This window comes from Strongylocentrotus purpuratus, unplaced genomic scaffold (genome assembly GCF_000002235.5).
Source record: "Strongylocentrotus purpuratus isolate Spur 01 unplaced genomic scaffold, Spur_5.0 spur5_contig_818, whole genome shotgun sequence".
NCBI lineage: Eukaryota > Metazoa > Echinodermata > Echinoidea > Camarodonta > Strongylocentrotidae > Strongylocentrotus > Strongylocentrotus purpuratus.
In genome coordinates, this window is record NW_022145522.1 from 178,676 (window position 1) to 202,862 (window position 24,187).

General features: G+C 35.8%; 3 protein-coding genes across 4 annotated transcripts; 2 read left to right on the forward strand and 1 right to left on the reverse strand.

Moving 5' to 3' along the window:
* The first annotated feature begins 2,450 nt into the window (after window positions 1-2,450).
* On the forward strand, window positions 2,451-23,906 carry LOC578099 (translation initiation factor eIF-2B subunit alpha). Its single transcript, XM_778287.5, has 9 exons — window positions 2,451-2,561; window positions 3,834-3,935; window positions 4,453-4,592; window positions 5,100-5,216; window positions 6,026-6,138; window positions 6,526-6,594; window positions 6,991-7,066; window positions 7,482-7,610; window positions 22,289-23,906. The coding sequence occupies exons 1-9, from the start codon at window positions 2,549-2,551 to the stop codon at window positions 22,442-22,444; spliced, it is 915 nt and encodes a 304-aa protein (XP_783380.2). The 5' UTR covers window positions 2,451-2,548; the 3' UTR covers window positions 22,445-23,906.
* Window positions 8,818-16,029, forward strand: LOC105442605. Its single transcript, XM_030980236.1, has 4 exons — window positions 8,818-9,181; window positions 9,908-10,816; window positions 11,292-11,546; window positions 12,265-16,029. Exons 1-4 carry the CDS (start codon window positions 9,032-9,034, stop codon window positions 13,381-13,383), a joined length of 2,433 nt encoding a protein of 810 aa, XP_030836096.1. The 5' UTR covers window positions 8,818-9,031; the 3' UTR covers window positions 13,384-16,029.
* LOC100890460 (probable Werner syndrome ATP-dependent helicase homolog 1) lies at window positions 15,832-21,512 on the reverse strand. Of its 2 annotated transcripts, XM_003725771.3 has the most exons (3): window positions 21,297-21,512; window positions 19,593-20,184; window positions 15,832-19,297 (listed from the first exon to the last, which is right to left on the reverse strand). In XM_003725771.3, exons 2-3 carry the CDS (start codon window positions 20,114-20,116, stop codon window positions 18,022-18,024), a joined length of 1,800 nt encoding a protein of 599 aa, XP_003725819.1. In that variant the 5' UTR covers window positions 20,117-20,184; window positions 21,297-21,512; the 3' UTR covers window positions 15,832-18,021. The 2 variants fall into 2 exon arrangements, with proteins under 2 accessions (XP_003725819.1, XP_030836111.1); XM_030980251.1 differs by lacking the exon at window positions 21,297-21,512 and having other exon boundaries at window positions 19,593-20,859.
* Window positions 23,907-24,187: the final 281 nt, after the last annotated feature.

The window sequence follows — 24,187 nt, forward strand, 5'->3', positions numbered from 1 at the left end:
TCATAAATGAATATTATAGATCATATTAAAGAAAAACCTAACAAAGTATTGATATGCTAGACATATGTCTTTTCTCATAGAATATAGAAGGTGATGAAAAGGAGCCAAATAATAGCACATGTGCTAGTCGAGTCTGGCCCCTGTTCTTAGCACACACTTGGCAAAAATAAATATATCATTATCAAAAAATAAAACTTGACAGTAGAAGTATACATGTTGAGTAATACCGTAGCACAATTTCTACACTCCAAATATAATTATGAAGAGGATATACCAGGTTAAAAAGTCATAGATACATGTATCTACAGATTATTTATACAAAAAATTGCATTTTTTTTTGACAAAAAAAAACAACAAAAATGTAATATGGAGATTATTTACAATATATACATGTGTACTTGCATAATTCAATCACTTATTCATCAAGTAATCGTTGAGATGTTTACGAAAAGTGTTTCTAGACCCTTTGTTTTTGATTTCATCGGGAAGTTCATTCCATAATCGGGTTCCTACACAAGTTACTGAAAATTTGCCTTGTGTTGTTTTATACAGTGGTATACGTAGATGGCCCTTTTCTCTTTTTCTTGTATTGTATCTATGCTCAATTTTATCACAATAATCCGTCAAACAGTGAGGTAAATTATTATGTACTAGGTCATACATAAATGTACATAGAGACAACTCATAGAACTTGTTAATATCTAAGATTTTCAATTCGTAAAACAATGGTGCTGAACGACTCATAAAATGGCTAAATGTGATTGTCCGTATGGCCATCTTCTGTGTATACAGTATGCAATTTAAGTGAGACTTGTAAGTGCTCCCCCACACTTCAATTCCGTATGATATATGAGGTTGAATAAAGGTTTTATACAACAACACTAGGATATTTCTAGGCACAAAATGCCGTAAGCGGAAGAGGATTCCTACTTTTTGTCTGATGCATTTATTAACCATTTGTATGTGGGGTTTCCAAGTCAAGTGTTTATCAATCTTTATCCCAACAAAGAGCGAAGAATCAACTTCTATTATTTCAGCTTCTGATATAGCCAGTTGCCCTTGAACATTAATCTGCCGTCTCTGGTTTCTTATTAGCATATAACTCGTCTTTTGTAAATTAATTGTCAGTTTATTAGCATTACACCAGTCTGAAACAATTTGAAGATTTGTGTTCACTTCAGTCATATCAATTTCTTTTTGCCCTTCAGGAAATGTATGGAATAAGTTTGAGTCATCCGCAAAGAGTCGAAAGTTAAAGTAACGTGTAGCAAATGGCATATCATTAATATAAAGTAGGAAAAGCGTAAGTGTAATGAGTTTAAAAACTCCCCCAAATTAAAGGAAATATCCTGATCGAAATGTGTGGGGTTTTTTAAGGCCTACTTTTTCAGTTCAGTCTACTGTGCTAATCAGCCAATCACAACTCGACACAGTGGTAGAGTTCAGCCCCCCCCCCCCCTAAATTCAATCTCGGAAAGTAAAAGATCCAGATTTTTCTTTTTTCGACATGTATTATATATGAGAGTGAAGAGAAGAAATTCAGTTTTTATATGATGTGGTCATTTTTAAAGTTTAAAATGTCATCACGATTTCTGTCCAATTCACCGTGTTGTGTGATATTAAAGGTAATACAAAGTTTTGGTATGGGGTCATGAATTTGGTTCAAATGAACGTATTGGAAGCATATACGATATTACAATATTCAGTGATCGTTGTCGCGGTCGAAATCGACTCTAAAGTTATGAAATTGTGAATAATAAAAACTTTATGTTGAATAGCTCCCTCTCAAGGTCAAGATATTAATTAAGCTATAAAACAATGTTTATTGACTAAAATTGACAGATTAGCTATTCTCGTTCGGAAATTATATACCGCAACTACATACTCTGAGATGTTCATGGTCGCAGCTACCATTGTACGGCCGTAGGAGCTATTTGAAATTTATCAAAATTTACCGGGAGCACCGGTAAATCTTTATATTCAATTTTTCTCGAAAGCAGAAGTGTTTTAGGGGCTAACATTTCTGGTGTTTTTAATACATCCACAGGGGCATCCAAATATATTAAAATTGTAAAGAATCACTAACCACCCATTTTTCAAAATTTCCCAAAACTTTGTAATACCTTTAAGCCCTCCGATTTGCCGATGAGATCCAGACACGATGCTTTGCATGTGATATTTATGAAAATAAAGAGCAAATATAGGTTTCATCTCATAAAAATTATTATTTAGTTGAATTGACATACAATCATTTTAGTATCCATATAGTTCGTTCGTTCGTGTCTCCTTAGATCAAGATAGTTATGTAAAGTTAATGAATTAATAAAATCTAGTCACTTCCCCTAATTGACATTTCTGTAAATGGAGTTTGCAAAAAAAAAAAAAAAAAAATTCTCTACGATTTGACTTTTGACGACACTATACTAGTGTATCCCTACCATCGAAATCCCTACGGATTGCAATATTAGTCGCCAGTTTCAGACAAGGAAAGTGCAAGCATATGTCGTCAGATTAATTTTAGAATAAACAACGAATTCCCACAATAGCAATGAACAAAGAAGGTAAACTAGCACTATTATGATGTGTTCTTCTTAAAGTAAGATTATTTGTGTGCATATTGTCTTGAATACAGATAAACGCGGCAGATATCTGTTACGAAATATTTATCCTTCTGTCCCAGACGTTGGATTTGATGTTAGGTTTTTATCTTCGGTTCTCTCCAAATGTTACTTGTTACTGTTACTGTGTTACGGTCCCCGGTGTGCGGCCAGCGGTAAACATCGAAGAAAAAAAGTAGTCAATTTGCAACTCATTTATATGCGATTGAAAACTAGATAGGTCTGATATAAATTCGGGGAGCCGAATAGGAAGAAAAGGCGCAGGAGGAGTAAAAAAAACAGGGAAAAAAGAAAGAGATTGAGAAAGGAAAGAAGGACATGTCAATGTCATGATGATATTTCTACAGAAAGGGGGAGAGAGGGGGAACAGAAGACAGAGCCTCAGGCGCAGCTCGAGTCGGACTCCGTCCGGCACGGAGAAAAAAATGAAGGAGAAAGGAAGTATGGCCGAGGTTTGTGTGTCCGGGCGCTTAGCGAAAATAAGGCTGTCACTTTTGCTTTTGGATTTTTTTGAAAAAAATATGCATCAAATAGTCTAGCACAGACAGTAATATAGATATATTCAATCATTCATCCTTTATGATATTGCCCAACAAAGTCGCAAGTCATATACCGAGACGTGTGTATGGTCAAAATTTATAAAAAAATTGTATGTGATTTTTTTCTTCAAATTGTCTAGACAATGTCTGGTTACTTATAGACTCTACAGTTCAATTTGTAGTTTGAATCGCACCGAGGGACTGACGCTAATGTAAATCGCTCATAATTTGATATCAAATTGGCTATGCCTAATGCCTATGCTTTCCAAAATAGACAGCCATTGCAATTCAGCTGTCGAGATGCATGATCAGGAACATTCATGCAATAGTTTTCTTTCTACGATTCTAGTTGTCGGTTTCCTTAAAAAGGGTAGAGTAGTAATACTGAATTCTGAATTTAAAGGCAATATAATATCATCCTAGCAATAAGCCTGTAGGGTCTATACTAATTGTATGCATATTTTTCCACAGATCTATAGACACAGAAACACACACACCCACAAACAAACACTCCCATGAAATACCAACAATCCTTGATTTTAATATTTGTGGATCATAAATTTCCTACTTCTAGGAGTTCATATCATTACCTCTCTCATGCCATATTATTTTATTTTCGTTCTTGTGTCTGTTTCACTTGCCTTTCATACCTGTTATTTTGTTATTTTCCTTTCAGATGCCATTCGCTATTTTACAGAGTACATGTCCACAAACCAGGACATCTCTGCAGCTGTGGCAGCTATCAACACACTCATAGAATACCTCAAACTTAGTCAAGGTAACTGACACAACCGATTTATTACAGGGAGATATTGTTGTCTGCACTGATCGTATGCCTGCATTGAATTTGTAATGCTGTATACATAGTGTTGACAATCTTTCATGTAACATGTAACAATGCTATTACTAAGACTTAGCATATCCAAAGAATCCCTTTACAGATAGATCCATGTATCTTCAACATGATGTTGCACAGAATGAGAGACCAAGAAAAGGTGTTTTTATATTCAAACATTTAAGGATAAACATATCTTGACCTCATATAACTAGACCTGATAAGAGACATGCTATTCAAAATGTTTCTTTGATCAGAATTTCTTTGGGTACAGAAAATATAGCATTCAAAATATTTTTCTTTTCTTTTCCAATGGTTTAAAAAATTGTATTGTAGCCAATTAAAATCAAAGTGTTCTGTGAGCAAGTGAAGGAATATATTTTTATTAATCCATATTGCAGGGTATTTATTTTAGAAATCTGAAGTTCATAATGTATGTTTTGCTTATGTTGATAAATAGCTGAGACGTTAGCTGGTCTAAGGGATGGCTTGAAGGAATGTATCAGATGGCTGATGGAAACAGACAGTTCAGTGACAGCCATCTCATCAGGATGTGAGCTCTTTCTAAGGTTCATCACTCTTGCAGCTTTAGATCACAAGGTATTTGTCTTTTCCAGTAATGACTGTTGTACAAAGGAAGAGAGAGAGAATGAGAGAGATGAAGATAGAAGGAGAAGAAGAAAAACTGAAAAACAAAGATGACAGGAGTTTTCACCATCCTGATCTGTGCTATCTCCATATGATGTAAAAGCAGCGTTTGTGCTCCACTCTCAGAGATGAATGAGGAGAGAGAGAGAGAGAGAGAGAGAGAGAGGTGGGGGAGGGGGGACATAGAGATTGAAAAAAAAACACATCTTCAGATTATGTTAAGGTATCTGCTCCTTCTGCAAAAATGAATTTGAGAGAGGGAAAGAGAGATAGTAGAAAGACAGAGAGGGAGAGACAGAATGGTAAACAAACTAGCAGTAAAAAATACCGCTATCTCACACTCTATCCGACACTCTATCCGATAAATCTCATGCACATTCTCTTTTACCATCCCCCTCTTCTCTCCCATTAATTCCCTCGACCTACTTCTCTTTCTCTTTCTTCATCTTTATATCTCAGAATTTTGATGAATGCAAGAAGATCCTAGTGAACAGAGGGAATATATACCTAGACACGGTAGCTGGATCAAGAGATAAGATTGCCAAGCTTGGTCATCCATTCATCACACATGGAGCTGTAAGTTCAATGCAAGGTCATATTTTATACATTATCCTTAGTTTATTGTGTTGTGTGATAGGCATGCTTGAAACTTGATGATCATATATTTTATTTATTATTTTTTTTATTCAAGTTTCATTTAAAATAGAGGGTAGGTACATTCAGTTTAACAAAACTGCTTTCCAAGTACGCCCTCTATTTTCTGGTTTTTCATAGGAAAAGTGCTGAAACTAAAGACAAGATGAACCTTTTTGTCCATCAGATTTCAATTTAATTCATTGGTTCTTCCAAATAGAAGAAAACTATAGAATGGAACTCCTTTATATTATATGTTCATCTATATTATCTAGCAAATTGCAGAGTTTGCATTGTGAAGATAGACTTGAAATATTAAACCTTAAATAGGATAGCCAGTTATAAGGAGAAATTATTATACAGTGTTTTAACACATATAATAGAGATAAGCCTTTGTGATGAGTTGTAAATATGTTCATTTGAAATTCTGGATACAAGACAATTTTGAGACTCAACCTGCCTTCTACCAACTACAAGTTCGGTGTGTAGTTTTGTTATTTTATGCTGTTCTTTATTATTTGTAGAAGTAAATGAACCTGGGAATACAGACTAGGATTAGGCTCGTGACGACCTTTGATCTCACCAAGCCAAATTATATCATCATAAAGTGAACTTATTGCTATTTGTTAAATCAACTTTCAATTTAAGAAATTTTCTGGTGATATTCCACTTGCTGTTACTGGTAGATTACAGAAAACTATGATTTGCATATTTTTATATAGTTCCATATTTTACTTTTCTTTCTTTTTCAGAATGTTCTGACTCACTCCTACTCTAGGGTGGTAGTGAAGGTGTTAATCGAAGCATTCAAGGCTAAGAAACGATTCAATGTCTTTGTCACAGAATCTTGCCCAGACAAATCAGGGTAAGTAGATGCCGTTTTTGTATAGAGGGATATGATACTTATCTGCTTTTTCCTCTTGAAATGTAGATGATTTTGTTGTACCAGAATGTGGTTGTCTGCTGTGTTACTGACTCTAGTTTTCTCCTCTACTTCTCTCTTTCGTTGCAAAATGTATGAATGTGTCTAAAGCTTTCTATTTTGTCCTCATTAATAAATTGCATACCTAAAACTTAGGACACTCATTGATGGCTTAGTATAATAAATTACTGTAATCACAACCTGTATTTTGCTTCACAATGTAATGTAAAGATGTACATTTGATAAGAGATCATCTATTTCTAGGCAGCTTTTATTTTGATGTATCATCTCTTTATGTTATATTTGATTTTGTTTCTTCTCAATTCATAGACTAAAGATGGCCAAGGAGTTAGAAGACATTGGGATTCCAACTGTAGTTATCTTGGATTCAGCTGCTTGGTAAGCATAAGAAACATTGTAGGAAACCGCCTTATGGATTTCTTTTCGATTTGTTTATATTCACTAATGCCTTTCTTTTACATAGTAGTATAGCACCACCCATTTTGGAAAGTTGTGTACATTGGGCACTTAATTCACAATTTGGGGATTAAATGAATGCAGGCAATTCATATCATCTTGTTTCTATAGGTCCTGTGGGTTGGATTGTAGTCATGTATTATTGTCTAGTCCTTGGCTCTAATTTAAAGTTGAGGGATATCTTGTTAATGAACAAAAACATATATGATTGCTTTCCTTCCATATAATGTGAGATATATATATATATATATATATATATATATATATATATACATTCATGACTTATTTACTCCTGCATATATTCCTTGACTGTTCTAGTTACCTAATGGAGCAGATTGACTTGGTGATAATGGGAGCAGAAGGAATCGTGGAGAGTGGAGGTATCATCAATAAGGTAAGTCTTTCAAGATTTGTAACCACCAAGAAGCATTTTAGACAAATCACAAAATAGTTGGGTTTGAATTCCATCCCAATGCCTATTTTATGCCCTTTGACATGGCATTTCATTTATAATGATTTCTCTAAATTCAGGTGTCATACTGTATGCAATTTCATATACAGTCAAACCTGTCTACAGCGACCGCCCATGGAAAACACAAAAAGTGGTCTTTGTAGACAGGTCCCTTTAATACGTGTTTCAATGAGAAACCATTTTCAAGGGAAACAAAAAATGTGCTTGTTGTAGACAGGTGGTTACTAAAGCAAGTTTGACTGTATATGCAATGCAATATTCTTAGAAGTCTGACTGAGTAGCAAGACAGCCCATGAATGCAAGCTTCGTACTGCATCTGTGTTTTGTTTTATTTCAGATTGGAACCTACCAGATAGCAACCTGTGCCAAGGTGGTTAATAAACCAGTCTATGTTGTAGCAGAAAGTTTCAAGTTTGTTAGGATGATCTACCCACTCAACCAACAAGATGTCCCTGATGAGTATAAGGTAAGATACAGTTAAATATGAGGCTGAGTTCTAGTTAACCTAATAAATCTAAATAATAATAATATTATTGGATACTTATATAGCGCACATATCCACCTAGACCAGCTTATGGTCGTTTTAATCTTTCGCCCTTTCCCAAATGCGCGCGCGTGTATGATATGCGTACTCCCCACGAATTCACCTTCCCCGAAAAAAAACGACCAGCTAATCTCGGCAGCGAGGCCCGAATTTAATGAGCAGTGACCCCATGACCCCGCTTCCCAAATAAGGATCCTCTCATGAATGATGCATGTTTCGTTCCGATCGGCTGGCCTTGCTCAGCTGACCGGCCTGTGTATGCGTGCCTGGGAGCCCTGGGCGCTGGGTGTATGTTGGTGAATGTGAAAGTTACGTGTAATGCTATAGGCCTATGTACTTAATGCGTGCAACACGTGCACTATTGTCCGAATGCATTAAGCATGCATGCATCGTATTGGATAAAAGTTCAGTAGCAATTGAAACTGAGTTTGCCAATTATTGCTGCTTAAATAATGGATAGCGTGAGACCTGTTAGGTGGTGTATGATTTGTGATACTGCCCTAGTTACCTGCAAACACTACATTAATATAAATTCTACGAAGACTTCAAGGAGTGGCTTGCAGAAGAGTTTTAAAGACATATTTGGTGACTTTTCTACGAACAAATCGCAGCATGCATGCGACAAGTGTGTGAAGAAAGTTATAAATGTACACTCCATGAGAAGTCAACAAGTCGAATTAATCTCATCTTACGAACGAACACTTCAAAACCACACCGTAATTGCCTCTTCTAGCTCTTCTAGCCCTTCTACTCCAAAAAGGAAAGCAACGACACCCAAAAGCAAAAAAGGGTCAAATTCGGAGAATAAAAGAGAAGCTTGTTTTTCACCTGGCACACCATCAACAAAGGTAACTAGTAATCAAACAGACAAATTTAAATTTCATCTCTAGATCTAGATCTAGATCTAGGTGTACCTTTCTTGTCGGACCAAAATCCTTCATCGCTTGGTCGAATGTAAAAAAAAAAAAGTGCAATGTCATGAATGTAGGCCTAGCCTACTCGATCTTGCGTCTTGTGACAATCTTTGATTTGTTTTTGTTCTTTACTGTTTCGTTTCTATAGCTTTCTTCCCACTTAAAAAAAAAAAAAAAAAAAAATCATTTTCGCTTTTTTTCTGCTAGATCTACTTAACTCAATAGGATACAGTGAAATGCAAATCTTTGAAATTAGTTTATGTTTGTAAACTCTTTCTTGCATTATTGTGATATTTGTTCTCGCCTTATGTAATGATACAAATATTGTATTCCTGAATGTATGATTTTAATTTTAATTTTATTTGCAAATCAGCACCATCACCTAGATCTATGTTTTTGTATTTTTTAACAAGCAATTATTCATACTGAATGTGTATTTTGATATCCTTACAGCATGTTACTAAGAGGCTACATGGTTCTTCTGGAACACCCAAGTCCAAGACGAGGATCAACTTCCAGCCATTGACTGACAATGAATCTTCAATTGGTCCAGTGCCACAAAGAGGAAAACAAGTTCAGGTGGGGTTTATCAATCTGACATTTGGTGTAAGACCAAGGAGTGCCAGTAACTCCTCGGTTAGACTACAGAATCATATATAAAGGCCAAGTCCAGTCCAAGAATTTCTTGGTATTAATAAAAGCAGACAAATGGACAAACAAATTTTTTTAAAGGAAAATCATACTAATGATAAACAACATATGTATATATATATATATATATATATATATACAAATGTAGGGAATACTAATAGGTAGGCCCTATAGTTATTGCATTAGGAGAAAATTGAAACTATTTTCTTTCTCCCTTAATATCTCAGGTCATAAGTTGACTGCTAGCAGCTATGCACTTAAATATGACAGTTGTTTACTACAGGTACTGTATGTTCCATTCGCAGGCCAAAAAAATGAAAAGGTTAAATTAGAACAGCATTTAAAAGAATACTAATTTAGAACTTCCCTCAAAACAAGCTTTTGTTTTATATTACCAACAAATTCCTTTTTTTTTATATTTGCGTAAGCCTACTGGTATGTTAATCATATTTCAGATCGATTAGCATAATTATGTTGATTTTTCAAGCACTGTGGATGTATTTTTTTTACACTACCTGCCTTATAAATGTATTCATATTATATATTGAAAAAATATTTTGCTATTCATACTTGCTCCTGTTTTCGATAGAACGGGCCTTATTTTTTCTTTAACGATTGATTTTTTTTGCTCATTTTATTACTCATTTCTTATAGGTAAACAGCCAGTATGATTTCTTCAAAGATGCGTTCCTACAGCAAATTCGTGATGAAGTAGATGTTTTGTGCAAGCCTGCGAATAAATCAGCTTTCCGTGAATCCTCTTTGAGTGATTTGAAAAACTTCAACATCAAACAGCAAGCTACTGAATTAAAAAGCAAAGCTCCAACATTACTTTCAGTACTTGAAGCGGCAACCGAGACTCCTAGAAGAGACAGGAATGTTGAGAAAACAAAGGAGAGTGTGCTGCCAAGGGTAGTATCGGCTGCAAGTGTATTGTTGAACACGAGATCACAAAATATGAATGCTCATCAAGTCCTCAATTCACTAACGTTGAAGGCAGGTTGTTCCAAGAAGAGCACTTTCTCAAGGATGCAGAGTAAAGGACTTTGCGCATCCTACACGACAACCTTGATAAAGCAAGTTGAATGTGGGAGCAACTTTGATGATGAGGTAAAGAAATGGGCAGAAGAAGCCCATCAAAATAATGAGAAAGAAAAGGAACTTGCTAAGGAAGGCGGAGAGATGGTAGAAATATACAACAGAAGTAGAACTGATAAGGGGTATACACTTGTCATGGACAATGTGGATATGGTTGTCCATGCACGTCACCCAACAAGAGACAATTATGGCAAGGACTACCACATGGTACAGATGATTGCATATCAAAACAGAGTTACTGCATTCCACTTGTCTAATGCGCCACCTACACGATCAGTGGATTCCGTGGACTCATTAGAGTTCCTGCCCACAGCACAGGAAAACCTAATCCTCAGAAGAGACTGGATGATACTCGCTGCAAGAATGATTTCTCAGCATATTCCTGCTCTTAAGGAAATGATGAATGTCTTCCCATCTGAGATTACGCATGAACATATGGCAGAGATGTCAAAAAAATCCAAAGTGGTAGGTAGTAATAATTGATTATAATTTGTTCCCATGGATGATTTTTAAAATGAGTATATTTTTCTCATAAAAACTGGAATAAAAAAATTAATGTTAAAAAACATTGATTGTTCAGAAATAACTAATCAAAATGGGGGATAATACAATTCTGCATAATAGATTTTTTGGAATGGAAAGAAATCTACAATTTTTTTTTTCAATTACTGTACATTAATAAGTGTTGGAAATGGATTTCCCTTTTGGCTGAGTGTGTAATTACATTAGCCCCAAAATTATGCCCTCCTTTATGTTCAATAATTATGAGTGCCTAATAGATGCTTGAATCATCAGTTTGAACGTTGTTATTGCTAATTCAAATCTTAAGCAAATATGTTATAACTGTTATTTCATGCTTTGTACTGCATAAGTATTGCAAATGATAGACATGAAATTAGCCATTACTGATAGCCTGTTCTTTTTTCTTACCATCATATAGGTCAACTTAGGCGTTCTTAATGAGAATGAAAACACCACTGATGGAATCCTAAAGATTATGCACCATATGCATCAGTACGTTCCAGGCCATTCATCAGAACAACCAACCACCATTATCAGCGCTGGAGATCTTCTGACATGCGAGAGAGAATCCAACTGCATCGAGGAACAGAGAAACTCGTCAACGCCTAGTCAAAGGCTCGAAGGACTAATGCCTGTTATAGCAGACTTTCATGCTTTAGCAAACTTCTATCAGGTATTGAAATTCAACCCCTACATGTAGCTGTTAGGCTGTGTACATTTGTTCATAATGCTGGTGAATAATGAATGAATAAATTTTATTCAGATTAATAAAAAAAAATAGTTTCAGCTTCAAGTGAAATTCCATTCAATGTGAATACTACTTTACACTAGGGCAAAATAAGATCAATTTCATTACTAATGTGGGATTAGGTCTTCCATGTTGTATTTTCATTGTATGTAGTTTTGCTCCACAGTCTAATCAAATTCAACACAAACTTTTGTGATGTGCTTTGATTGGCATATGCTCAACAGAGCCTCAAAGCCATGACTTATGTTACATCATTGTTTGGATGTCCTCAGATTCTTCTGTTATTTCTAAAGTTTCAAATCAAGATAGGGAAAAAAGGCAATAAAAATAGGCTGGCTAAACAAAAGGGGGAGGCAAAAAAAGAAAGCTAGAAGGAACAAGAAAGTAAGAATCAATTATACTTGGCATATACTTGACTTCTTACTTTCAGAGATGTTGGAAAAAAAAATAGTGTAAATATAATAAAATTACACTGGGAATTAGACATGGACTCCTTCTTATGCAGTTTTATGTAACAGTGCATTTTATATACCTAATTTTACACAAACCGACTTGTCTTAGATGTGAAATATAGGATTGTAACGTAGTTGATTATTCCTTATAATTAATATTTTCCAATATTTTATCTTTTCCCCCCTGAAAGGTTATTTGGAAATCTCTTTATGACGCATCCTCAGCTGCTGACAAGGGTACATTATACTCGGCAAGAAACTATCTGGAGGCTAGAGGGGTCACAACAAATCCCATGAAAAACATCAACGCAGCAGCTGACCTTATTGAAAAGTATGCCACTGCCTTAGTTCTTGCTGCAGCTATGGACTACTTTGGCCTTGACAGTTTGGATGCTGAGCCTACAAAGCACACCTTCAACCTGGAAGAGCATCATGACTTCAAACAGTATGCAGAGAAAGAAATGGAATCGTTCATATGTCACTACATGATCCCATCAAGTGAGGAGGTGAAGCTTGATGAGCAGTCCTGGGTGTGCAGCGATTGCAACAAGAAATACGCTACCAGGAAAGGTCTCGTAAACCATGGAAAAAGGGCTCATTCTGGGATGAAGGCAGCATCTGCATCAGCCTGCGGGCCTCAGCATCAAGGAAATCATGATGGAGTGCTGAATTATTCAAGATGTGCTTTGGGAATGTGTATGGTGGCACTGGATTTCAATGATGCTCGTCAGATGGGAGATGGTGGACGTATCATACGTCTCTACAAGATCCTTCTGCTCCATTGCAAAGCAGCTCAAAAACCCAAGTATAGCTTCAACATCTTGAGATTGTTAGCTCAAGTGCAGTGTTTCCTTTCACCAAGATTGTCATATGAGCTTGTGTGGAACAGATTCATTAATACCAAGGGAAAAGCAAAGTGCAATGTTGAGCCTGACCGAGTCCTCGAGCATCATAACGGGGTCTTCAAGGAGCAAGCTCATGGATTTCGTGGCAAGATTACCCAGAAAAGCGTTGACAGGGTGAGCAGATCAGCACAAGCTGTTAATAGTGTACTGACAAATGTTGATCGTCAGTTGGAAGTCAAGAGGCCATCAGCCAAACGGCAATCAACAGGGGCAAATGATGTTGCCTCACTAGCAGTAGAGTTACACCAGGAACAGCTCTTTAGAGAATGTCCTGGTCGTAGGCATTCAGCATTCCCAAACTTCCCAGTCACTCTCCTTGGAACGCTTGAAGTTCCTGATCTTCACAGGTGGATAAGTACCACTTTGAGAACTCTGTCAAGACAAAATCAGTTTGCTTCACACTGAAGAATCATCGGTCAATGTAGTGCATTATCAATTATCAATATAAAGAATAATTGTGAACATTGTTTCATCAAGATTTATACCCTGAAGTTCTTGCTTCAACATTAGTATAAAAATGCTGTTTGTACATGTACCATTTTTTGGTTCTATTGTGTCATAATTTAAAGCATTGCCTACAGAAGCCAGGCATTCCTTGAATTTAGATTATTTGGAGATTTAAAGAACTTGGAATCCAATTCTGTAGTTTAAATGTCCCACCTACATCTTAGCAGTGAAGAAGAGAGATACATGAACGGGATACAGGTGTACATGAACTTTAGTGCTGCACCCATATTTATCTCATTGCTATGAACTTCATGTTATTTCATTTGAAGTATGGTGCTGCATGTATATTCATGGGAAGATAAGATATATATTTTTTTGTTAAATACTATACAGCAGTACTTTGCTTGGGTTTGTGAGAAGGAAGTTCAAAGGCATGTACCAAAGATTTATTAAAAAACACACATATTACTATGTTCTTTCATATGAAGTATGTGTGTGGTATTGTGTGCATTCAAATGCATATTACAGTGTAGATGATACATATTTTGTTTATTCATCAAATTTCACAGTTAACAGTTTGACAAAGTCTATACATCAACATTTTTCTTGATTTTGGGAGAAGGCAGTTCAAATGGATGTACCAAAGACTTTTTTAATGATATTACTATGTATCGTGTTCTTTCATTTGAAGTACATGTATGGTGATGTGTGTATTCTTAAGATTAGATGATATATTTTGCGCATTCTAGAAGTAATGAGATTTGGCAAATTTCTTGTTAGAAAAGAAAAGAAAGAAAAAAGTTCTATACATCAGTTTTCTTGAATTTATGAGAAGACAGTTCAATTACATGTACCAAATATATATATATATATATATTTTTTTTTTTTAAATTCCCATTTCTATGTATCTCATGTTCTTTCATTTGAAGTGTGATGAGCTGCATGTATTCAATAGAAGATTAGATGATATATTTTGTTTATTCTTAGAAGGTATCAGATCGGCAATGAACCTAAAAAGTGAGAAGGCAGTACAAGTACATGTACCAAAAATGAGAACATACATGTAAGTTTTGCTAGATGTCATGGCGATAGAAACGATGCAGGTTATAGTTTTCAAGGTCAATTTCAGTACCGTAAGCTTTTTGACCAATTTTTTTTTTGAAAATGTATTTAAATATAATCTTATCCTTGTTTGTATAAATGCATTATTTCAAGAGAATGATTATAGACATTTCAAAGCAGGATTTGTATGGGGTTTTTTTTGTAGGAAAGCCGTAAGTAGGTGTTTGGTTTGATCATTTTTTACATTTGAAATAAACTGTTTCTCAATTAATATATTTATGTAATTGTTAAGTTCTCCAAATACTTTGCTTTCAAAATGTGATATCATGATAGACATGTTATAATCATTGGAATGACTTTTCTCTAAATCTCATTTCTTGTGTCGTCACTTTGTATGAAAGCCATACAAAGAAGGAAGTAGATAGGTATTAGATTCTCCTTTGAATTTGAAGTAACTTTACATGTACACCCAATGATTGTTAATTTAAGCTACATATTAAAGCTTACCTCATTTACAGGTTATAACAGTTTACTTTGATGTTATTAACATGTTTTGCAGATGATAACATGCTCTAACTATTATGCTCGTTGCCAATTTTTTGTCTTCAAGAGATAATCAGTATTCCACATACATTGTTGTACTTTTTATGCAAGTACACTATTGCTGAGCACTGTTCTTGCACATAGTCCTTGATGGCAAATTACATTTATCTTAAATCATGCACTACAGTGTGAGATACTATTCTGCAAAGGGTAAGGAATTCAAGTTATTCAGTGTTTAACCCATTTGCGACAACAATCAGAGTCCTGAATTCCATGTTTACATATTTATGTTCATCTTCAAGTGAGTGGGGACATAATAGACTTCAAAATGGGGGTGTTTCTTCAGGTGCCTTTGTCAGTGATTTTGACTGACAAATTCGCTCTCGGCTAATCAGATGCAAGGATTTCAGTAAAAAATAACAGTTTGTCTGTAAAAATCACTGACAAGACAATTGATGAAATGCTTCCTAGTTTGAAACATATCATCTGTTACTAGTGTAGTTTAATAGCCCCCTTAGGTACACTATGAAGTTGAAGTCTGTAAATTGGAATGAAAAAAATCTTGGTAAAATGATTACATGCACTACTTTGTGTTTACATCATGTGTAGTGTTCAGAGTGTTTGTGTGATTGAATGATGGAAAAACGAAATTGTTAGCAATTCATACTGTTTTGTAGTGGTTTTCATTGCCCGGAATTCACACTGGTGGTTTAGATTTAGGGTTGGATTTCCCTTTAAAGAGTCAAGGAACTGTAGCAAATTGCAAGAATGCATTGCAGTGCAAGAATGAAAATCTCAATCTCCTTTCCTCAAATATGTTTCATCTTTATTCAGCATAATAAACAAAGAAGTATAAACGTTTCAACCCAGGTCCATGACACAATGTAGTATACAATACACAACTGTGTCACTGGCAGGGTATACAAGACAAGTACAACATAGGAAACATATAAAGCATAAATATCAAAAATGGTTAACAAAATAATGAAAAAAAAAAAATTACGAAGCTGAGATTCCTCAACGGTAATAGGCAATCCGATTCTATTCTATCTTTGGCGATCTTAAATACCAGTATAAATGGTAGAAATGTAGCCATGAATAAGTGCATTATGCTTGATTTTATAACCATGATTTTGATACTAATACTAGTTTGTTGTACGAATGTGGGTCATGATTATTAATTACACCATCATTTTGTGGCTCAATTGTTTTTCCTATATACTCGGATAAATATTATTTACACCGAACATAGAATGATATACATGGAGTATTTAAATACTTAATGGTTTCTTAAATATAAACATTTTTAGATTTGTTCATAGTAAAATTACATGATATATAAGTTCATAACAGGTATTGCATCGTTGTAAACATCATTCGAGCATTGTCGTATTATACATGTAGTTATACATATTTTGAAGAAAAATAAATAAATGAAAGTACATCTTCTTCGTACATGCACTGTTATTCCTCCTTGTAAGATTATTTGTATACAAAATGCAATGACCCTCTTAAATAGGATGTGTTCTTCAACATGTTCAGGGGAAGGGGTGACTATTTAAGCACCTGGGAGTCAGTGACTTATATTATTTACACTGAACGTAGAATGATATACATGTACATAGAGTATTTACAAACTACATGTAAATGGTTTCTTAAATAATAAATATACACATTTTTAGATTATTTTGTTCATAGTAGAATTGCATGATATATAAGTTCATAACAGGTATTGCATCATTGTAAACATAATTCGAGCATTGACGTATTATATTTATACATATCAAATCTACAAGGGAAAGGTGGGCCTAAAGCAAGAGGACTACATACAAGTATCAACAGGGTCAAGGTTAAGAAGAAACCACCATCACTCAATAGAAATCCCCTTTGCCAGAAAGGACGTATACAAATACTCCTTTTTTCCAAGAACTGGACGAGCATGGAATACCCTCGACCAGCAGTCTGTAATAGCTACATCAGTTGATAATTTCAGAAACACACTCTAGCATGCATCACCTGCCATACAAGTTAGCGACATGCGGAATACCGCCCTGCTGACTCAAATTTCAGAAGGTTCAGAAGATTACTGATAAATGATAGAAGCATATGTACCAAGACATATTTATTAATCCCTCTATTCAACCAACACTAGAAGAGGAACTCAACCTTGATGTGACCTACATGTACATCTGTAGAGTTTTGAGAAACTTGCAAGTGGTCCATGCAGATTGTACATTTTTATGATGCAAATCAAATCACAGTTTTCATAAAATGTTATACTAAAAACATTCATGCCCAAACTGGCAGCTACATGGTTCTCTCTCCTTCTCTCTTTTTTTTTTTGGGGGGGGGGGGGGGGTTAAAAATGAATACATGTATGAGTATGCACTGTTGAAACTTACTATAACGAGGACCTTTGGGCCACAAAAATTACCCTTTTTTAATATCAGGAGTCTCCTTATATTCAGAGCTCTTTATAACAAGTTTTCACTGCATAAGATATCATACCACATCTATTTAAGTATTGCTTTTGCTAAATTCATGCATCAAAACTTAGGGGTAAGAAGAAATAAAAACCAGTGCCACACCACATACCGGTATTTGCCATATTTCTCCAAATTCACACAGTTCCAAAAGTCAAAATGCAAAATTCCAGAATATGTTTTGGGGAATGAAAATGGCATGCTAATTATAGGAGAGTAGTACAATAAACGAGGTACTTATTTTCTGCCAACCCTGCTCATGTTTGTTCACTAATCTTACATTATTAAATTAACATCAGTAATTTAATATTTCAAAGAAAGTACCGGTATGTCTTGTTTTTTTAGGTTTTTGATACTGTTATTACATGGGTGCATTGTTGTAACTAAATATCTTTTACCTAACACATGTAATAAGAGAACAAAAGGTTTAAGATATAACTCAAAATATATAACAAATATAATGTGAGTAACCCTGGAATTGCCCCCAAAGATGGACAACCAATGAAATTCATGAAAAAAAATAGTCATCTTCACTATCGGATCCAATCACTGCTTCCTGAAATTCAGAGTCAGACCACATGTCAAATTCTTCTGAGTCAGTGTCAACACTATAAAATTGGCCACTTACATGTAGCGATGTTGCATCTCTTCCTAGAGCTGTACACAAAATTGACCACACATCAGATGCCATCTGACGACTTGGAAAGTCATATCGTGCAACAAATCCACTATATGAAAACTCAACATTGCAATCTTGTACAATTTTCTTAACCATTCCATCTGAAAATCCAGTGACCAAGTCCTCTCCACAATAAATGTGTCCTTCAGTTACAAGACTAGTTTTGTAGTCTTCCAACGCCCTTTCAAGGTGATCTACTTCAGCAGGCGAAGGGATATTGAGTGGCAGCTCTTCTGTTGGCCCTTGACATCCTAATACATGTTGCAAGCCCCTTTCAAGGTTTGTTGCCTTAGCACTACAAGTATCACCGTTGCATTTGCAGGCATTGGTGCAAACATCGCAGCAGTCATGGGCGTCTATGGGAGTATCTGGTCCATGTGGAGTTCCAAACACCTCCCTTATGATCTCCCTGCGACAACGAATTCCTTTCAAGAAGTCACTCATACTCTGTGAAGTGCTCCTTCCTACACTATCGCCAGGATACAACAAAGAAATTGCAATGCTGGGCCTGTTGTCTCTCCCAATCCTTCCACTCATTTGCATGTAGTCTTCCATGTTTACAGTGCGGCCAAAAATAATAGTTTGAGACAGTCCCTTGCAGTCAACTCCCATGCCGTAAGCAATTGTTGCTATTAACAATCTTATGTCCCCTTCTGCATCTGCAAAGCTGTTGACAATTGTCTCCTGTACGTCTCTCTCGGTGTTTGTATGGAACATATTCACATGTTTCTGACAAGTTTTGGGAAGGTAGTGTAGGAACGTGGAGTACAATTCACTGACAATCTTGCGCGAACTGCAATAGATTATTGTCCGCTCTGTAGCCACTCCATATTTTATGATGTCATCGGCCATCCACTTGAAAAGATGATCGAGATTCTTTGTTTTAGATTTCATCACAATGTGCTTGATGTTCTGCCTCTCTGGAGATCGGTCTATCAAGACAAAGTTTCTCAGTCCTAAATTATCGGAAACATCCCGTCGTATCTCTTTGGTGGCTGTGGCAGTCAAGGCAACAGTAGGAATAGCAGAATGGAATCTGGCCCTCACTTCTCCTAGTTTGCCATATGCAGCTCGAAATGCCTTTGTGTCCTTTGATGAGCATCCCCTAATACAATGAACAAGATTTAAAAACATTAATCATGCGATACAGCAATGCCAGATAAAAATCATGCGAGGGCCAGAGAACCTTTAAAAAAAGTCATCTTTAAAAAAACAATTTATCCACAACAAACCTCAATGTGGCCCAAATATAAATTTGTTAATAAAATAATATTTTTAATTTTGTTGAGATATAATATATTTAGGGAAAATTTGATTGTCCAATGAACACAAAGAATTAAAAAAACAGACTGTTTATCTACATGTATGTACTCATGAAAGAAAATGTGTAGAAAAATTACCATTTGGAGACACAGTGACTTTCATCGATAAATAGTCCGCAAAGCTGCTCTCTAAAGGCTGGTATCCTGAACAGCTCATGACCATCATCTCCCAACAATCCCTCGGGACTTGCAAAAAGGAGCGAGTACTTGGAAGAAGAAAGGCCCTCACGAATAGAGTCATTGATACCTCCGGTTAGGTCTGCAGCATCAATATTCAATTCTCCAGCCCTGCTCATTTGATCTGATATTAATGATCTCAAAGGCATGACAATGAGAGCAATGGCCTTCTTACTGGCATCTTGTTGTGGCAGGTGAAGTCTGCGTAGAAAGTCGACACAGAGCGGTGCAGCCTGAAATATCACACTCTTACCAAACCCTGTTGGGAGGCTCACAAACAAATCATGTCCACGTAAGTAAGATTTCAGCGCAGTTGACTGTTCAGTCCTGAAACCATCTGGAAATCCAAGTTTGTCAGAAGCATACCCAAGGGCTCTTATAATATCGTCATCTGAGAATCGATGTAGAGTATCTGAGAAAGCCATAATGGATCACAGTAGTAAGAAAGAGCTGGCAGCAATAACTCTTCAGGCCTGAAATTCAGACATCCAATCTGAAATGCATGAATAAATTGTAAATTAATAAGTTGACAGAAATCATCAATACCATCCATAAGCTTCTAATTTCAATACCATACACCAAAATTTACATCGAGTATTATAAACACTTAGTGGACATACAGTACAAACATAATGCAAAGGTTCTGTTGAATGACATGTGTAACACATTATGATATTGATAATCTGTGACAACAAGTCTGTTGCACAACGATTTTCTTTGCACAAATTGTAAATCTATTGGAAAATAACTAATGCAAGAAATTGGAGAATCTTAAGATAAATTAAAACTGACACGCATCAAAGTTGCATTGTGCAAAACACATGTACATCTACATGTAGTATATTTTTAGTTCTTTAGACTTAACATCTATAAATGGAAAATTGAACTTTGAGTCATGAAACATAAGAAGAAAAATTAAATTTCAGTTTCATGGTCATCATTACAAAATGAAGATGAGTAGAAGTCCTTGCTGAAATCCTGAAAGATGCGTAAGTGGCAGGTTCTCGATGTCCCATTCGATTTGATTGAAATTCAGGTGAAAGGTGATAGATCTACAATGTTAATAAAAATTTGTTCGCTAATGCGAGCTGGATACTACGTCAAACGCATTAGTGCTGACTCATGTACAGTGTAGAAAAAGGTAGACCCTACATGTACGCATGTACGCATGTACTATGCCTCAGTCCGCGTCCGCCTACCCAAAAATAAGGCATTATTAATTTAAAGCAGAGCCAGATCTAGATCTAGTACTGATTGTCGACACGAGGACCATTTAATTTATTGTAGATGTAGTGTAGAGTCTAGGTCTATTTTTTCAATTTCTACATTAAATATTTTATTACATTGGAATACTTGAGAAAAATGTTCGCGTCAGCTAGTCAGGTTACAGCATATAGCCTACAGGGAGGTACGCGTACGGTCAGCACTTGTAATTTCAGCGGTAGCTAGCGGCGCTGCCTTAGCCGCCTGGCAGACGTAGGTATGCGGCAGATGCAGAGAGAAGTCTCGCTGGATCAAAGTGAAGAGCGGGGAAAAGATCCCTTGTACACTCATTTTTCAACAATGTTTGCATGTTACAATGAAAATTAAGAATGGCATACTCACTTTTCTTTTCATTCACTACCAGTTACGAAAACGTTGTGTATGTATAGCAGATAATTGAGGAAAAATAGATCAAAACAAAGCAGCCAAAACCAGCATTTTATTCACGCACGTCTTGAATAGTCTTTCAGCAACGCATGTTTACTAAGTCTTTGCCGATTACATCATATCTAAACTTTACAAACTGTTTGAAAAAAGAAAAAAAAATCAACAATATCAAATTAAATACTATTTATTATTGTTTAAACAAATATTGAAGATATTTTTGCTGGTAATTTGTGTAAGATCGTACAAATATTTCATAATATTTAATAATTATGGCTTTGAAAAGAGCCTATAGGTTGACGATCGTTAAAGATTGCGCAATGACCGAATCTTTTGATGGGCATGAGTGGGAACCAATCACAACTAAGCAAGGTCTGACCAAGGTGAAGTGGGAGGAATAAAAGTTCCCCCTGAATTTAGGGGGAAACTGCCAAGGTGTACTGGACTGTTCTCAGGTTGTGTGTCCGTACGTGTATAATTATTATGGTGTACTAGTATGTGAGCGAGCACGGATCATGTAGAGAACAGTCCAGGCAGTGGACTAATATCCACCCTGCAAGGTGCTCAAAGCGCTCCAATATTACCCCGGCTCTGCTAGGCTACTGATTTCGGTGCTCACAGCATTCAAAGAATTCCTTCCTACAGGTCCCTATTTAACACCTGGGTATAGTGTGTCAGCTTGTCATTCTTTTTATTTCTATAAAGTGGAAACATAGTAATAGAATATCTTACTAACAATGTCTTCTGGAAATGCCCCCATACCCCAAGTAAATGTATAACTCATTCCCATATACCTAAATATTTCATTATCAGCAATTAAGATACAAACCAATCATCGTTTTAGTTATATTTCCTCCTGCTTTTCTCTTCCCCTTATCTGTACACTCTTTCCACTATATCCTCATTCTCTCTCTCTCTCTCTCTCCCTCACTTTCTTGCATATCCTGCAGTACCCAGCCTCTAAGATGAAGAACAATGCAGATCTAAACCATGAGCATCCACTCATTGACTACACTCCTCCAGCATTCATCACCCTGCTCTTCACTGACCTAGGAGTTCTTACACCGTCTGGGATCAGTGATGAACTCATCAAACTCTATTTATGAGGATGGGTACTCTTCCTTTTTTGTGGTTATCACCATCAGCAGGCATCAGCAGGCATCTGCTAGGAACTCATCAAACTCTATTTATGAGGAAGTCATTCTTATGTCCTGCCTTAACCTGTGAATGTTCCTGTGAAATGGGAATGTTGCTCAGTATTGACCGAGATCTCAGCAATGAATTCATCAAACTCTTTATGAGGCAGGATTATCTCTCTGCCTTGTTGGACAGCCTGTCTTAGTTTGATTCCTTGATGAATGTAACATCGAGTTGTGGATCTGGATATATCACACAAGCAGGAATCAGCAATGAACTTGTCAAGCTATCTTCTGTGAAAGCTATAGACAGATGGAACATTCCTGTGATCTGGACGTCATCACGTCGGTCATCACACTATCAGGCTTATAACTCATTGAACTATTTATTAGGTAGAATATTCTGTCTAAAACTTCAAACATACTGTCCAGGTCTTCTTAAATGATTTGAGGATTGCGTGATGGGATATCCTTGAAATGTCACACCATAATAAAAAAAGGTGTGATTAAATGTAACTTGATTTTCAACCAATCAGGATAACATATTTGGGACCTGTGATTAATTTCTTGAGTTGCATACAATTTTAATTTTCTATGCAAGGGGGCATACTAGGGATACTTCTGTTTTTGTCTGAACCTGGTTAAAATAGACATGTTAAAAAGATAAAACATATCTTATAGTACCTTCAACATGAGTAATGTAATGTCATAAATATCCAAGTAGTGAATAATTGATTAGTGTTTGTCAAGGCCATATACTTCTTGCTTCCTTAATGTGGATTACTTTGTTTCTTATCACTACCAGTCTTCCATTAGCAGGGTTTAAAATTACACTTGCCTGGGTGCCATTGATGTTTGATGATTATTTTACCTGACTGCTAAGAAACCACCCAATATGGGGGATATTAATAAATGTAAAATCAAGAGCCCTGCATTGATCTGGAATCACTCCAGTTTCTTAATAGCCATTTACTGTATCTTCTTTGATAAGATATCATTAGTTATTGAAACAAGGGGTTGATATATGATATGGCCCAATTTAAATTACTTTGAAAGAAGTGCAACTGTAAAGTACAAGAAGTATCTAACTTTCTGATCTAACATCAAACGAATATAATAAACTGGTTATGGGAGCTTTAACGTACCGCCGTTTATAGCACATGGGCCTTAAGCTTATCAGGATCTCGTGCTATCAAGAGCATTATAAATGGTGGTTTGCTTTCAGTAACAGACAAAATAAGATAATCAGTTAAAATTATTTCTTCTCTGATATTTAGAAATTCAGATATGAGCATGTGGGAAGTAAATAACTCGTGCTCTGGCCAATAGTATGGGCTGGTAGACTAAGAAGAAATCATGTTCTTCAGAACTATAATAAATATTATTATGTTTCAATTCATGTGAAAATAAAGTTGAAATCTTTTATTACACACAAGAATGTCCTATGTCTGATACTTTGCTGAACATATTTCTCTTGGTATATTAGATTAGATAGTATGTCAACCATTTTCTAAAAATCATTAAATGAAGTAAAGACCGATGAAGGAAAGACTGAATGAAAGCACAACAAAAAATAGTGATTTTCCTTTGCAAATGTCAAAGGTCATTAAGTAGTTTAAATGAATCTGAAATTGGCATCTGGGTAATCTAGCCATTCAGTGACCACTTCAATATCCATTTGGTTTGCATATGAAATGCAACGAACATCAATTT